Here is a 14,728-nt window from a genome sequence, read left to right as displayed (position 1 = left end):
CCCTTTGAGGTCCAGAAGAATCTGCGTGGTGTTTGGTGAAACAGGTTTAAGAGCCTCTCACCTTCAGTTGCGGGTTATTGGTCTGGGCTGTTTAGCAGCTGGGAAGTTTTTGGGTTTGTTTGTGTGGCTTCTAGCTGGCCAGTGGGGCTGACAGTGGTGCTGTGGTGGCTGGTTGGATTTGCCTTAGTAAAAAGACAGTTCCAGCCTGGGGCTGTAAGTGGCCTGAATTTTAAGCGAAGGTACCCTGGATTGCTTTCCCTAGCTAAGCCCAGAAACCCCCATCCTATGACAGCATCCCAAAATCATGTTTGCTTTTTTTGCAACAGCATCACATTGTTGACTCATATTTAGCTTGTGGTCCACTATGACCCCTAAATCCCTTTCTACAGTATTCTTTCCTAGATGGTCGCTTCCCATGCTATGTGTTTGAAACTGATTGCTCCTTCCTAAGTGGAGTATGTTGCGTTTATGCTTATTAAACTTCATCCTGTTTACCTCAGACCATTTCTCCAGTTAGTCCAAATCATTTTGAATTCTGACCCTATCCTTCAAAGCAGTTCCAACCCTTCCCAGCTTAGTATCATCTGCAACATTAGTAAGCATATTGTCTGAATCATTGATGAAGATATTGAGTAGAACTGGTCCCAAAACCGATCCCTGCAGAGCCTCACTTGTTAGGCTCTTCCATCATGACTGTGAACATTGATAACTGCTCTCTCTGAACAGTTATCCAGCCAGTTATGCACCCACCTTATAGTGGCCCCATCTAAGTTGTAGTTACTTAGTTTATTGATAAGAAGATCATGCAAGACTGTGTAAAATGCCATACTGAAATCTAGGTATACCACATCCACCACTTCTCCCTTATCCACAAGCCCTGTTATGCTGTCAAAGAAAGCTGTCAGATTGGTCTGGCATGATTTGTTCTCTACAAATCTATGCTAGCTGTTACCTATCGCCTCATTTTGTTCCAGATGTTTGCAGATTACTTCCTTAATTATTTGCTGCATTGTCTCTCCTGGCACAGAAGTTAAACTAACTAATCTGTAGTTTCCTGGCAAAAAAGCAGTCCAGTAGCGCTTTAAATACTAACAAAATAATTTATTAGGTGATGAGCTTTCGTGGGACAGACCCACTTCTTCAGATCATCTGAAGAATGATCTGATCATTGTTCAGATGATCTGAAGAAGTGGGTCTGTCCCATGAAAGCTCATCACCTAATAAATTATTTTGTTTGTCTTCAAAGGTGCTACTGGACTGCTTTTTTGTTTTGATAGTACAGTCATTCCCCGAGATGTGCCCATTCGAGTTACGAGAATTTGACTTTGAGGAGTTTCATTTAATACCCTACTTCAGTTTACAAGGCATTTCTTCCCATTTACAGGGACTGATTTGGAGGCTTGCAGCTCTGGTAGGCAAGCACCAAGGGGATGGAGTCGGCTGCATTGGTCTTGATGAAGAGGCCATGCAGGGGGGCGGTGGTGCCCTGTGAGCGGGCGGCAGTCTGGTGCGGGGAGGTAGACTCGTCTGAGTCCTGGCAGTGGATCACGCCGCTCTGCGAGATGTGGATGCTGGGCACCCAGCCCATCCCGGCCCCGCTGCTGCCGCTCACCCCCGGGCATCTCGGGGGCTGCCGCTGCCCACCCTGCGCAGCTGTGCCTTGGGCACTGCTCGCCATCTGCGGCGCTCCCTCTCATTTAGCGCCTGGCTCGCCCACCGCTGCCTCCTCGGCTGCTGCCGGTGGGGCCTCTCTGCCACGCAGCCCCACATGAGCGAGGCATCGCCCCTTGCCAACTAGGGGCCCCCTGTGCCTGCCTAGTTTTTCAGGAACGAATTACCCTCGTAAAGCAGGGGAAGACTGTATATAGACTAGTACGGCTTTCTCGTAGTTTCCTGATTTGTTGTTCTTTCCCTTTTTATAGATGAGCACTAGGTTTGCCCTTTTTCAGTCTTCTGGAATCTCTCCTGACTTCCAGGACTTTTCAAAGTTGACAGTTAAATTCTCAGAAACCTCCTCTAGCAGCTCCTGAAGTGTTCTAGGATGCTGGTGATTTGCAGACATCTAATTTTTCTAATTAATTTTTAACTTGTTCTTTTTTTATTTTATCCTCTAAAAAACCTACACCCTTCCCACTAGCATACATTGTGTTAGGCATTTCTGCATCAGGCTTCTTGGTGAAGATGGAAGCAAAGAAGTCATTAAGCACCTTTGCCATTTCCAAGTTTCCTGATATTGTTTCTCCCTCCTCTCTGAGTAGTGGGCCTACCCTGTCCTTGGTCTTCCTCTTGCTTCTAATATATGTGTAGATTGATTTCTTGTTACCCTTTATGTTTCTAGCTAGTTTGAGCTTGTTTTGTGCCTTGACCTTTCTAATTTTGTCCCTGCACACATGTATTGTTTGCTTATATTTGTCTTATTAACTTATCCTAATTTCCACTTTTTACGTGACTCATTTTTGATTTTGAGATCATGCAAGATCTCCTGGCTAAGTCAAGGCTGTCTTTTACCATCATTTCTATCTTTCCTATGCAGTGGTATAGCTTGCTGCTGGGCCCTTAGTAATGTCCCTTTGAAAAACTGCCAACTCTCTTCAGTTGTTTTTATTAAGTCTTGCTTCCCATGGGACCTTACTTACCAGCTCCCTGAGTTTACCAACATTTGCTTTCCTGAAATTCATTGTCTCTGTTTTGCTTTTCTCATTGCAGGGTTTCAGCACGTAGCCAAGGTGTCCTCTGGAGGGAGCTGGGTGCTTTCCTAGCACCTTGGCTATCCTGCTAAGGTGTCTTTACATGGCTCTGGTGAAATAAAAGGGTGGAAGCATCTGCCAAAGGGACTATTCCCCTGCCGTAGATTTGCCCATGTCTCAGGCTCTAGCATAAGGGGGCACCTTTGGGGCAGGATGAAAAGAAGCCTGGGCAGACTGAACAGGCTACAGAGGTTGTCTGATTCTTGGGGTTCATAGGGAGGCCTGGGGGGCAGAGCTAAGGTTGGAGCAACCTCATGTTGGCTCTCACATGTGCTGGGGTTTGTGCCGACCTGCAGATAGGACAAGCAGGAGGAATTCAAAGAAGGCACAAGGCACTCGTTAGCTCCTCCCACCGTTCATATACTCAGGAGTCCACAGAGTTTTACGTGGCCTCTTGTAGGAATAAGAGCGCCTAGAGTAGGGCATCAGGATTTAACCCCTAAAGCTGGAACCTGGGAATACTTAATGGTGTTTAGGAAGGCTTGGGGCAGAGGCGAAGGTATCTTGGCTGGCGGGCTGCATTCTGCTTGACTAGCTGCTAGATTTGGTGGGCAACAGTTGCAAACCTAGCTGGGAAAATAAGAGGTGGTGGTAGAGTTGGAGAAGTTGGGCAGAAGTGGCAGCCCTCCTGGCTTGTTCAGTGGATCCAGTGAATCTCAGACTCATGGTTGTCTTGAGAGATGGGACAACCCACCCAGCTAGGATATCTGGTCACACTAGGCACAGGTCCAGATTGGCATGGCACACTCAGCATGTGTGACTACGTGGAAAGGTCCAACGTGTAAATTAAATCATTAGTTATTGTATCATTTGTATGATGATGGCTGCGAGAATCATCTGCTTCTCTGGTTATCCCATCTGCCTGTCCCTCTCTTCTCTCTGGAGGGCAGCCCTGGTGTCTTAGATAAACAGGCAGGACTGGGCAGGTACAAGATGGAGTCAGGGTGGGATGGAGTCAGTAACAAGACGAGGAGGCTGGTCTCTGAACAGTCCCTTGGCTCCTTCTGTGGAATGCAGCTTTACAAAGGCAGGCAGGCAGGCTTTATTTTACTTCCTGTTTCCTGACCCGCTCCCTGATCCTGTGTTTTGAAACGTGCATGTCTGATGTCCTCAGGCGGAGCTAGGCAGCTCCGTACAAGCCTTTTTCTTTGCCTTGAAAGAGAGAGTTTACATACAGCTGAGGGGAGGGCTGCGTAGGAGGCAAGGGGGTGGACAGTTTGGGCTGTGGATGGGCTTTCTAGTGCCTTTTTTTTGAGTTTCTTCAGATTGATTGTCCAGTAACTTTATATCTCAGCCCCTGGGATTCAGCACAGAGATGGACTTAAAATTGTCTAGGAAAATGTCCCAGCCAAAGCCTGTCTTGCTGCCTCACGTGCCACTCCACTTGGACTTTCTGGGAAGAGTCTGCTGAGCTGATCCAGGATGAACGGGCAGGTTGCCCTTATTAACCTTGTTCAGAGACTTACCCAGTAACGCTTGGACAGACGGTTCCAGAATCACGAGCTTCTTAATCGGAGCCCAGATCACCGGAGATGGGGATGAGCTAAAGTCTGAGCTGCCCTGGTCACAAAGTGCTGGCTGCCCAGCCTCACTCCAGCAGCCCCACGTGCCTTTAAATGCTCTTTGCAATGGAGATGCTAAGGGAATCCGTTCTCCATTTGGTGTTTCAGATGTCCACCTACAAGCGAGCGACGCTGGACGAAGAAGATCTGGTGGACTCGATTGGGGAGGGAGAAGTTTACCCTAATGGAATCCAGGTAAGAAATCCAGTCCATGACACTACGCTTCCCCGCTTTCCAAGCAATGTGAGTGTAAGGTCATTCCAGACACAGCTCCCTCTCTCCCCACTGATTGTCTTGCCACCATACGGTGAGCAAGAGTTATGTCTAGGGTGTTTGCACATTGCTGATAGGAAGGTATGATGCAGAGAGTCAGAATGGGCCCTCTGTGCCTTCCTCTGCTCCCCTCTGCTGTGTGACCCTTCACCCCACCCTCAGGAGTAGGTGCATCTCCCTCTCTAGGCTTCTTCTTGTGTGTGCACCTGGCCTGCTCCCCCCGGGGCTGCAAAGTGCCTTCCTGTTTACACTTGGCTGAGGGTGGAGCCAAGCCTTCTGCTATGCAGAGACCTGGCCAGGTGTGTCAGATAAACCTGCACCTGATACAGCTGAGACTGGAGACAGCCAGGACTCACGGCATCTGAGCCTGGGCAATATCTGACTGAGGCAATTGAACAGGCAGTTTTTGCTTGTGGGATTTCCTCTGGAAGATATTCTCTTGATTTCTCTATTTAAGGCCATTGCCTCCAGTCCCTTCCCCATTGGCCCAGGGCAGTGTCTGTCAGCAGTTAGGAGCCTTAGAGATAGAGACTTCAGTGCAAGTATTTGGGGGCTCACTCCAGCCCTGGTGTGACTCCACCAGCGACGGTGGTGTAACAAATAGTGTTGCCCTGCAGGCACTCGAAGGAAAGGCTGCAAGGAGGGCAAGGTAGTGGCTCAAGTACTCCTAGAAACCCTCATTGGTCTGCCCACATGCATACATGCCCACCTCCTTGGGCCAGAGCTTTGCCCTGACAGGCACTTGGTGTAACCCAGTGGGGTTGCAGGCAGGTGCTGAGCAGAGCCTGCTCCATACATGACAAGAACAGCAGAGTGTGTGCTTTGATCCTGCTTATTCCTTGCTGTTCCACCTACCCGCAGTGACTCCACACCTGGCCAATCAAAGGGTTGAATTATCCCCCGCAGTAAGCCCTGTCTTATCCCCCCGTTCACTGTTTACAGGTGACTTCTGATGCTGGCAAGCTGTCTGATGGCCCAGACAAAGACATAACAACATCCAGCAGCTGAAAGTAGAAGCCAGCAAAGTTCAGAGTAAACAACAAGAAGTTCTGTGGCATCTTACAGACTAACAGAGATTTTGAAGCATAAGCTTTGGTGGGCAAAGACCCACTTGGTCAGATGCGTGTAATGAAAGTTCCAGAGGCCGCTCTAAATACACAGGCTCATGAAGAGAAGAGAGTCCCAATCAAGTGGAAGGCCAGGACTGATGAGGTCAATTCAGTCAGGGAGGATATGGCCCACTTCCAGCAGTTGATGTGGAGGTGTGAACACCTAGGAAGGAGAAACTGCTTTTGTAGTTGGCCAGGCACTCTCAGTCTCTGTTCAGTCCTTGATTGATGGTGTCAGATTTGCAAAAGAATTGCAGCTCTGCAGTTTCTCTTTGCAGTCTGTTTTTGAAGTGTTTCTGTTGCAGGATGGATACTTTAAATATGCTACTGAGTGTCCAGGGAGATTGAAATGTTCGCCTGCAGGTTTTTGTATATACCAGTCCTGATATCTGATATATGTCCATTTAATTCTTTTCAAAGTTCAGACTGAAATCAGATGAAACCGTATAACAGTGAAGGTAATTAACCATGCATGTAGCTTGCCAAGGGAAGCAGTAAAGCCTCCCTCACTCAGAGCCTTTGACTCAGAGTTGGATGTTGTTATTACAGAAATACTCTAGCCTAGCCACAGATCAGCCTGCAGTACAGGAATCACTGAGTGAAGTCTTTTGAGCATGAACTTTCATGAGCACAGACTCACTTCATCAGATGCTGGTCTTGGAAACCAGCATCTGATGAAGTGAGTCTGTGCTCACAAAAGCTCATGCTCAAAACTTTTCTGTTAGTCTATAAGGTGCCACAGGACCCTTCGTTGCTGTTACAGATCCAGACTAACACGGCTACCCCTCCAATACTTGAGTGAAATCTGCAGCCTGGGCTCTGCAGGAAGTCAAACTCCTTGAATGTGTTGTTCCCTTTGGGCCTGAAAAGTTCTGAAAACAATAACAGAGAGGAAGCCATGGTAGTTTATACACTATCAAAACAAAAAGCAGTCAAGTAGCACTTTAAAGACTAACAGAATAATTTATCGGTGATGAGCTTTCGTGGGACAGACCCCCTTCTTCAGACCATAGCCAGACCAGAACAGACTCAATATTTAAGGCACAGAGACCCAAAAACAGTAAGCAAGGAGGACAAATCAGAAAAAGATAATCAAGGTGAGCAAATCAGAGAGTGGAGGGGTGGGGGGGAAGGTCAAGAATTGGATTGAGCCAAGTATGCAGACGAGCCGCGATAGTGACTCAGAAAGTTCCCATCACGATTTAAACCATGTGTTAATGTGCCGAATTTGAATATAAAAGCTCTTTGTTCTGAAAACAAGGCGTTCATGCCAATGACATGATCAAGGCATGAAGGGTGCTTCCTGAGGCTATGTCTACGCTTCCCTGGAAGATCGACCTGCCCAGGGGTGCAACTTCATGCAACTGGTGGGGAGGCGCAAAACTGACCCATCGGGTTAGCAGTCGTACTCCTTGTGTATTGTGAGGAATAAGGGAGCTGGATGGGCTCCTGTCAGACTTCTTCAGTGAGGACGGCCAGGTAAGTTGATTGCAGATATGTCGATTCTAGCTACACAACTGTCATAGCTAGAACTGCGCATCTGCAATCCGCTTACTTTCCCTCGCGCAGACATCGCCTGAGAAGTAACAAGTACCGTGTTTGTCTCAGTGAAGCCAATAGAGTCTCCCTTTTAGCTTGCACTGGGATGCTGCCCTTGCTGACCTTTTGGTCCCTTGAAGTAAACCGATGAGGCAACTACACATCTAGGTCTAGAGCTGGCAAGCAACGCCTCTCATGCCTGTCCTGCATTCCCCAGACCAGGCCCAATGGGGTCTTGTCAAACTCCACTACGTCCACCCGACCCCAGTTTGCTAAGCTGTGTGCGATGCGTACAAAGCCCTTGGGGATGCTAGGAGCTCATGGAGCATTTCTGAGTCCTGCAAGGTTCAGATGCCGTGGTGATTCAGTGTGCAGGGCTCTGTTAGTCACGAACTGATACTGAAGCAGGTACAAGGATGCTGTGATGCTAGGAGACCAGTTCTGACCATAGCTTGTGAGAAGGAAGGGTCAGCTGCACCAGGCCAGCTGTGGCTGTGCTGCAGATCACCCTTCGGGATTCCTCTCATCTAGTCTTGCGATCCTGCTTTAAAGTAGCACTTTGCATCCCAAAGTATTTTCATCATCATCAATAACCGTGGGCCCAGCGCCCCTTGGTGTCTGATGCCTCTCTCACTATTTCCTCCCATCTTTCCCAATCCAGTGCAGAGTGGCTTAGTTTCTGTAGACTAGCTCCGCACCAATCTACCACATCATCTATCCATTCTCTGTGGGGTCTGCCTCTCCTGTTCGAGCCATCCATTATGCCGAATACCAGGGTCTTGATTTTTCATTTGTCGTTCATTCTGCAAATATGTGCAAATAGTCGTATCTTCCGTTTTATGACCCTCTGCAGCAGGTTCCCTTTCGGCTATATCTTCCTATATAATTCCTCATTGGTGGCCTTCTGCATCCACCCCATTCTCAGAATCTTTCTGTAACTCATTTTGAACACCAATATTCTTCTTTTCAAATCTTTTGTTACCACCCATGTCTCACATCTGTACAACATGCTGCTGAACACACACACTTTGAAGACACTCCACTTCATTCCTGTAAAACCCAGTCCTGCTCCAGCTCAAATCCATGGCAAGATTCCCTTGCCATTTTAACATCCATGTAGCGTGGAAGTATCTTCATCCCAGTGCCTCAACCTCGGGAGCAGAATGCAGCAGTCATCAAACTTTGCATAGTATTACTAAGAATAGGAAGCAAATTATTCTGTATCCAACAAAAACTCCCAGGGGGAAGTTTAAGCAGTCAAAAAGCTACTAGCAAATACAGCTAAAAGGTGTGAACTTTTTTACATAAAAACACTAGGCCAAATCCCCATCTGGCGCAAACTGCCACCTGCTCCATAGAAGCCAGACAGAAATCTGGATGTGTAATGTTAACTGCATATGCAGTCCTTCTTGGCAAGATTGGTCATTAGCAAGAAAGAATGCTGAAGTCTTATATATATCCTACAGTATGTTTGCACTAGAGGTTATAGTCATTTCTTGCTTATATGATTGTAGCCTCAAGGAGCCCCAGTCGTGGCCCAGGATTTCGTTGTGCTAGGTGCTGTACAGGGACAGAACAAAAGCTCTAAGTGCCACCCTCTTAGATTTCTTCCCACATCATTTCCATTAGTTTGTTACACAGGGAACAGAAACAACCTCATCGGGCTTCATGCCACAGAGATAAACAGCAGCAAATATTTTCCTATCCACACAGGCTGAACTCCAATATGTTCCTGTAAAGTGTCAGTTGAAAAAAGATGTGTAAAAATTGGTCTACTTGCAAATTACCTGCAAAAGGGCAAGAGGCTTGATTCATTAAAAGTTTCTTATCAACGAATAGTCTCATGTGGGCAATTTCCCATTTGGAATTAGTCCACGATGCCAGAGTTAACACATGATCCTCAGGATTATAAGCCCTCCACTGCAGGAATTGTATGTGTACTGCACTGAACACAGTGGCCCTTCCAGTCAATGGGAAGTGCTTAGGGAATAGCAGGGAGGTAACAAAAAGTGCACTCGCCTCTGGCTTGGAGAGCCTGCTAGACAAAGAAGCTGAGTCTGAAAGCCAGCTGAGCTCCTCCTCGCTCAGCTGGCTGGTAAAAACTGCCCCAGCACGTGTCTGACTGGGGGCAGGTGATGGTAGCTCTAGAACAGGGGTGAGCAAACTTTTTAAGTCCCCTCCACCCACCCCCCCGCAACCTGTCTGATGTAATCCAAGCTGATGGAAATTTCAGGTATGTTAATTGATATATATAATAAGAATAAGAATAATTAATAAAAAAACCTTTGGCACATGAAAGAAACTAAGTACGTAAAATGTAAAACCATTATTAATTGGTATATAAATGTGAACACACACACACACACACACACACACACACACACACACACACACACACACACACACACACACACACACACACACACACACAGTAACTTAGTTCACCATTGGTGATGAGATGGATGACCCTGAGATCCAGCAGCTGGTCACGCTACACCTCCCCTTATGAAGTTTCACCCCCCTCCCCACACATGAGAAGGCCCCCCCCCTGCACACCCCTGCTCTAGACAGGCTGAAATATTCCAATTTCCAACCAATTTCCAGTGTTCTGGTTGTGTTTCCTCTCATTGTGCCTCCCTTCCTGTGAGGGTTTCTGGTCAGTGCTGAGTTGTTTCCAGTCACAAACTGTGCACGGGCTCCTTCTGTCAGCCCTCCCCAAAGGATCTGGAGCTTTGCGGACCTGCAAGTGACGTATCATAGAATAATGGAGCTGGAAGAGACCTAAAAAAGCCATCAAGTCCAGCCCCCTGCCCTGGACAGGACGAAACCCATCAGATCAGATCAGCCAGGGCTTTGTCAAGGCGAGACTTAAACACCTCCAGGGATGGAGACTCCACTACTTCCCTGGGGAGACCATTCCAATGCTTCACCACCCTCCCAGTGAAAAAGTTGTTCCTAATGTTCAACCTGGACCTTTCCAACCGCAAGTTGAGACCATTGTTCCGTGTTCTGCCATCCGTGACCACTGTGAACAGCCTCTCTCCAGCCTCTTTGCAGCCTCACTTCAGTAAGTTGAAGGCTGTTATCAAGTCCCTCCTCAGTCTTCTCTTCTGCAGACTAAACAGTCTGAATTCCCTCAATCTTTCTTCATAGGTCATACGCTCCAGCCCCCTAGTTATTTTGGTCACCCTCCGCTGGACCCTCTCCAGTGTGTCCACATCCTTCCTTTAAATGGGGGCCCAGAACTGCACACAGTACTCCAGATGCGGCCTCACCAAAGCCGAACAAAGAGGAACAATCACTTCTTTGGATCTACTGGCAACGCTCCTCTTGATGCAACCTAATATGCCATTAGCCTCCTTGGCTACAATGGCAGACTGTTGCCTCATGTCCAGCTTCTCGTCCACTACAACTCCCAGGTCCTGTTCTGCAGAACTACTACTGAGCCAGTCGGACCCCAGCCTGTAACATTGCTTGAGATTCTTCCGGCCCAAGTGCAGGACTCTGCACCTGTCCTTATTGAACCTCATCAGATTTCTTGCAGCCCAGTCTTCCAATTTGTCTAAGTCAGTCTGGACCCTGTCCCTACCCTCCAGCATATCTACCTCTCCCCCTAGCTTAGTGTCATGCGCAAACTTGCTGAGGGTGCAATCCAACCCCTCATCCAGATCATTGATAAATATGTTGAACAGAACAGGACCCAGAACCAAACCTTGGGGCACTCCACTAAAAACCAACCGCCGTCCCGACATTGAGCCGTTGATCACTACCTGCTGGGCCCGACCTTCTAGCCAGCTTTCTATCCATCTCACTGTCCATTTATCCAATCCACATTCCTTTAACTTGCTGACAAGAATATTGTGGGAGACCGTATCAAAAGCTTTGCTAAAATCAAGATAAATCACATCCATTGATTTTCCCCCATCCACAGAGCCAGTTAGCTCATCGTAGAAACTAATCAAATTGGTCAGGCATGACTTGCCCTTCATGAATCCATGCTGACTATTCCTGATCACTCTTTCCTCCTCCAAGTGCCTCAAAATGACTTCGTTGAGGAGCCCCTACATGATTTTTCCAGGGACTGATTGAAGACTGACCGGCCTATAGTTCCCTGGATCATCCTTCTTCCCTTTTTTAAAGATGGGCACTACATTTGCCTTTTTTCAATTGTCTGGCATCTTTCCCAATCTCCACAACTTTTCAAAGATAACAGCCAAGGGCTCATCAACAGCATACACCAACTCCCTCAGAATCCTAGGATGAATTGGGTCCAGGCCCATGCATTTATGTACATTTAGCTTTTTTACATAGCTCCTAACCTGTTCTTTCCCCACCAAAGGCTGTCCACCTTCATCCCACAATGCATCACTTATCACATTAGTCTGGGAGCTGTCCTTGTCCGTGAAGACAGAGGCAAAGAAAGCATGAAGTACTTCAGCTTTCCCTATATCATCTGTCACTGGGTTACCTCCCTCATCCAGTAGTGGCCCCACGCCCCCTCTGATCACCTTCTTCTTGCTAACATGCCTGTAGAAACTTTTCTTGTTATCCTTCACATTCCTCATGAGTCGCAATTCCAGTTGCGTTTTCGCCTTCCTGATAACTGCCCTACATTCTTGAGCTATACATTTATACCCCTCCCTAGACATCTGTCCCATTTTCCACTTTCTGTAACCTCCCTTTTTTCCAAGGATTTCCCCATTAAGCCAGTCTGGTCTCCTACCATATTTACTTCTCTTGCTGCGCATTGGGACGGTTTCTTTCTGTGCCTTCAGTAGGGCTTCCTTAAATACCACCAGTTTTCCTGGACTCCTTTTCCCTTCATGGTAGCATCCCAGGGGATTCTGCCCATCAGGTTCCTGAAGGAGTCAAAGTCTACTTTTGTGAAGTCCAAGGCGTGTAATTTACTGCTGTCTTTCCTTCCTTTGGTAGGACCCAAGTCTACCATCTCATGATCACTGCTTCCCAGGTTGTCCCCCACTTCTACCTTCCCTATTAGTTCCTCCCTGTTTGTAAGCAGCAGGTCGAGCTGTGCACGACCTCTGGTCGGGTCTTTCAGTACTTGTACCAAGCAATCTCAGAGCAATCTCTGTGTGGTAGTGTCTGCATGCAGTAGAGCTAACAGCTCCTGTTGTCTGAGGAGTTAGTGACAAGTTTTCAAATAATTTTTAAATAAATTACCTCAGATACCTCCTGTGATTGGCACATCTGCGGACAGGGGTCAGGGGGAGTCTGAACAGTGTCACTTGATACACTAGCCTATAGAAATAGGAAAACATGAATGGAAGACGTTTTCCTTCCTAGACCCCCGTTCAGTGGATAGCGTCATAGTGGAAAGGATGTCCCTGTGGGGAGCGAGTAGTTGGACTGATTCTTCCTTTTCCCTCCCTAGGTAAATTTCCGTGGCTCTGGGAGCAGCAGGAGTTGCTGGACAGAGCGCACCCACGTTGAGAAGCGTCTCCTGGTCCTGGTTGTGGTTTTGGCACTCAGCCTCTTGGCATGTTTCTTAGCTCTGGGGTTCCAGTACCGAGACAGTAAGTCCTTACTTTGCCTGGGCCCTAGGCATGGGAGCTGCAGGGGAACTGTGCAGAGCACTGATGTGAGCCCAGGGTTACAGCTGAGCTCCTTGCAAAGCAGCTCTGATAACAAAACCCACCCGCCAAGGCCTTGACTCAATGGCTTTCCCCTGCTGCAAGGATCTTTCTGGGACAGGGCTGAGAGAGGCTGAGGAAGGAAATGTGGCTGGAAAGAAGATTCCATTCGTGTGGCATCAAGCAATTCTTGGACAAGCACTGCACTCCTGTGGAGATGGGGGAGGGGAAACAGAGGGATATAACCCAAGGCTGCCATGTAGACCTTGTTCAAGGTGTGTAAAGAGTGTGTGCCATGCCGTCCCCATGTGAATTCAAAGAGCAGCCCTCACTGGTGCTAGTCAGCCCGATTGTTGCTGGCATGGGTGAGAAGGGGAACTGTGGTAAAACAGGACAAACCTTAAGCCCTCTCCTCCAGCATTGCTTGCCCCTGCAGTGGGCTGCTGTAGGATATCTTGAGAGCCCCTTCCCTGCTCCCAACCCCCGTTTTTAAAGGCACCTGATTCCCTAACTAAGGAATGAGAATAATTTACCAAAGCTGCGTCTTCACGAGCCCCCGACTTGGAAGGGAAGCTTCGAAGTGCCGCCTTGCACGTCGCCATGGCTAACCTGCGGGTGCTTGTGCCCAGGCTACTTCGAAGTCCTTTTACTCCTCAAAATGGAAGTTTGCCGCTTTGAAGTTGCCGCGGGGGAGAATTAGCTTAACAAAGTGCTGCATATGCACCTCAGCACTTCATTAGTAACCTCTCGACACCCTACTTGCCGTGCTCCCTTCCAAGTTGGGAGCTCATGTAGACACAGCCCAAGAGATGTAGCCAGAAGGTCCAATTGTACATGTGCCAGAAACAAGAAGTGTCTTGTTCCGTTGGGTTTGTCACAGGCCTTGCCTGCCTGCCAGGCCCTTCCCAGTGCACTCTACCTTCAACCCAAGGCACCAGGCCAAACTGTTCAGATGCCTCCACAATGGCCTGGGGTCTGATGTTCTGCCTTTCCCTTCTAGGGTCACCCAAGGTGTGCCTGACAGAAACATGCATCTCCGTGACCAGCTCCATCCTGAGCTCTCTGGACCGGACAGTGAACCCCTGCGACGATTTCTTTAGGTATGCCTGCGGCGGGTGGATGAAGGCAAACCCTGTGCCTGATGGCCACTCACGCTGGGGCACCTTCAACAACCTCTGGGAGCACAACCAGTCAGTCATGAAGCACCTTCTAGGTGAGTGTCGTCTTGCGTAGCACTTGTGAGGCAAGGTGACCATTCTGTAGTGGGAAAGGAGTCCTGGGACTGGGGAGATGATCCTTGCTTATGACTCTGGCATGCTGACTCCTCATCTGGCCAGGCTGTCCCAGTAAAGATCCTGCTTCTTCTGAGATAGGTGACAGTTACATTTCCTCAGAGAACTGTGCCATCTGAGCAGCACTCTGCCATGTACAGGCTTGGCTGAGAAGCAAGCGCTGCCAAGCAATCTCTTTACCCTGCTCTGTGGGGTCCTCCTGCATGTACCTGTTCTGCGGCTGGACGAGACCAGCCCTGAGGCATCACTTCCCAGAGCAAGCTTTGCCAGAAGGAAACTCTGCTTGGCATTCCATGGCTCCGGGATCTTTCACTTCCAATAGCAGAAGGGCACAGGATGAGATGGGGGGTTCGGGGGAGTCATTGCAGTGCTCAGTGCCATTGACAAGAGGGCAAAGGCTTTTTTTCCCCCTCTTGCTGCTGGATTTGGGCGTGGAGGTTACAGATTCCATGATGTCTGTGACTTCTTCAGCCTCAGCCCCAGACAGTGGGGCTCAGGGAGGCAGCACCACATCCAACCCTACCCACCTCAGTGGGCCATCCGGCCTGGAGGTCTGTTTGGGTTGCTGTGATCAGGCCCCGATTTGGTGCATTTTTACCATGGCTGGTCTGTGAA

At 48.4% G+C, this 14,728-nt stretch overlaps 1 protein-coding gene across 4 annotated transcripts in view; it reads left to right on the top strand.

Moving 5' to 3' along the window:
• ECE1 (endothelin converting enzyme 1) overlaps positions 1-14,728 on the top strand; it is a 119,357-nt gene that overhangs the window by 45,725 nt on the left and 58,904 nt on the right. For all 4 annotated transcript variants that reach the window (XM_074975917.1, XM_074975920.1, XM_074975919.1 and 1 more), the window contains exons 2-4: positions 4,418-4,504; positions 12,623-12,764; positions 13,822-14,034. In XM_074975917.1, coding sequence (XP_074832018.1) covers positions 4,418-4,504; positions 12,623-12,764; positions 13,822-14,034 — 442 coding nt within the window. The remainder of the gene's footprint in view (positions 1-4,417; positions 4,505-12,622; positions 12,765-13,821; positions 14,035-14,728) is intronic.

This window comes from Carettochelys insculpta, chromosome 23, assembly GCF_033958435.1.
Source record: "Carettochelys insculpta isolate YL-2023 chromosome 23, ASM3395843v1, whole genome shotgun sequence".
Taxonomy (NCBI): Eukaryota; Metazoa; Chordata; order Testudines; family Carettochelyidae; genus Carettochelys; species Carettochelys insculpta.
Note: the sequence above shows the minus strand (reverse complement) of the source record. Positions and strands in the feature narration are given on the sequence as shown.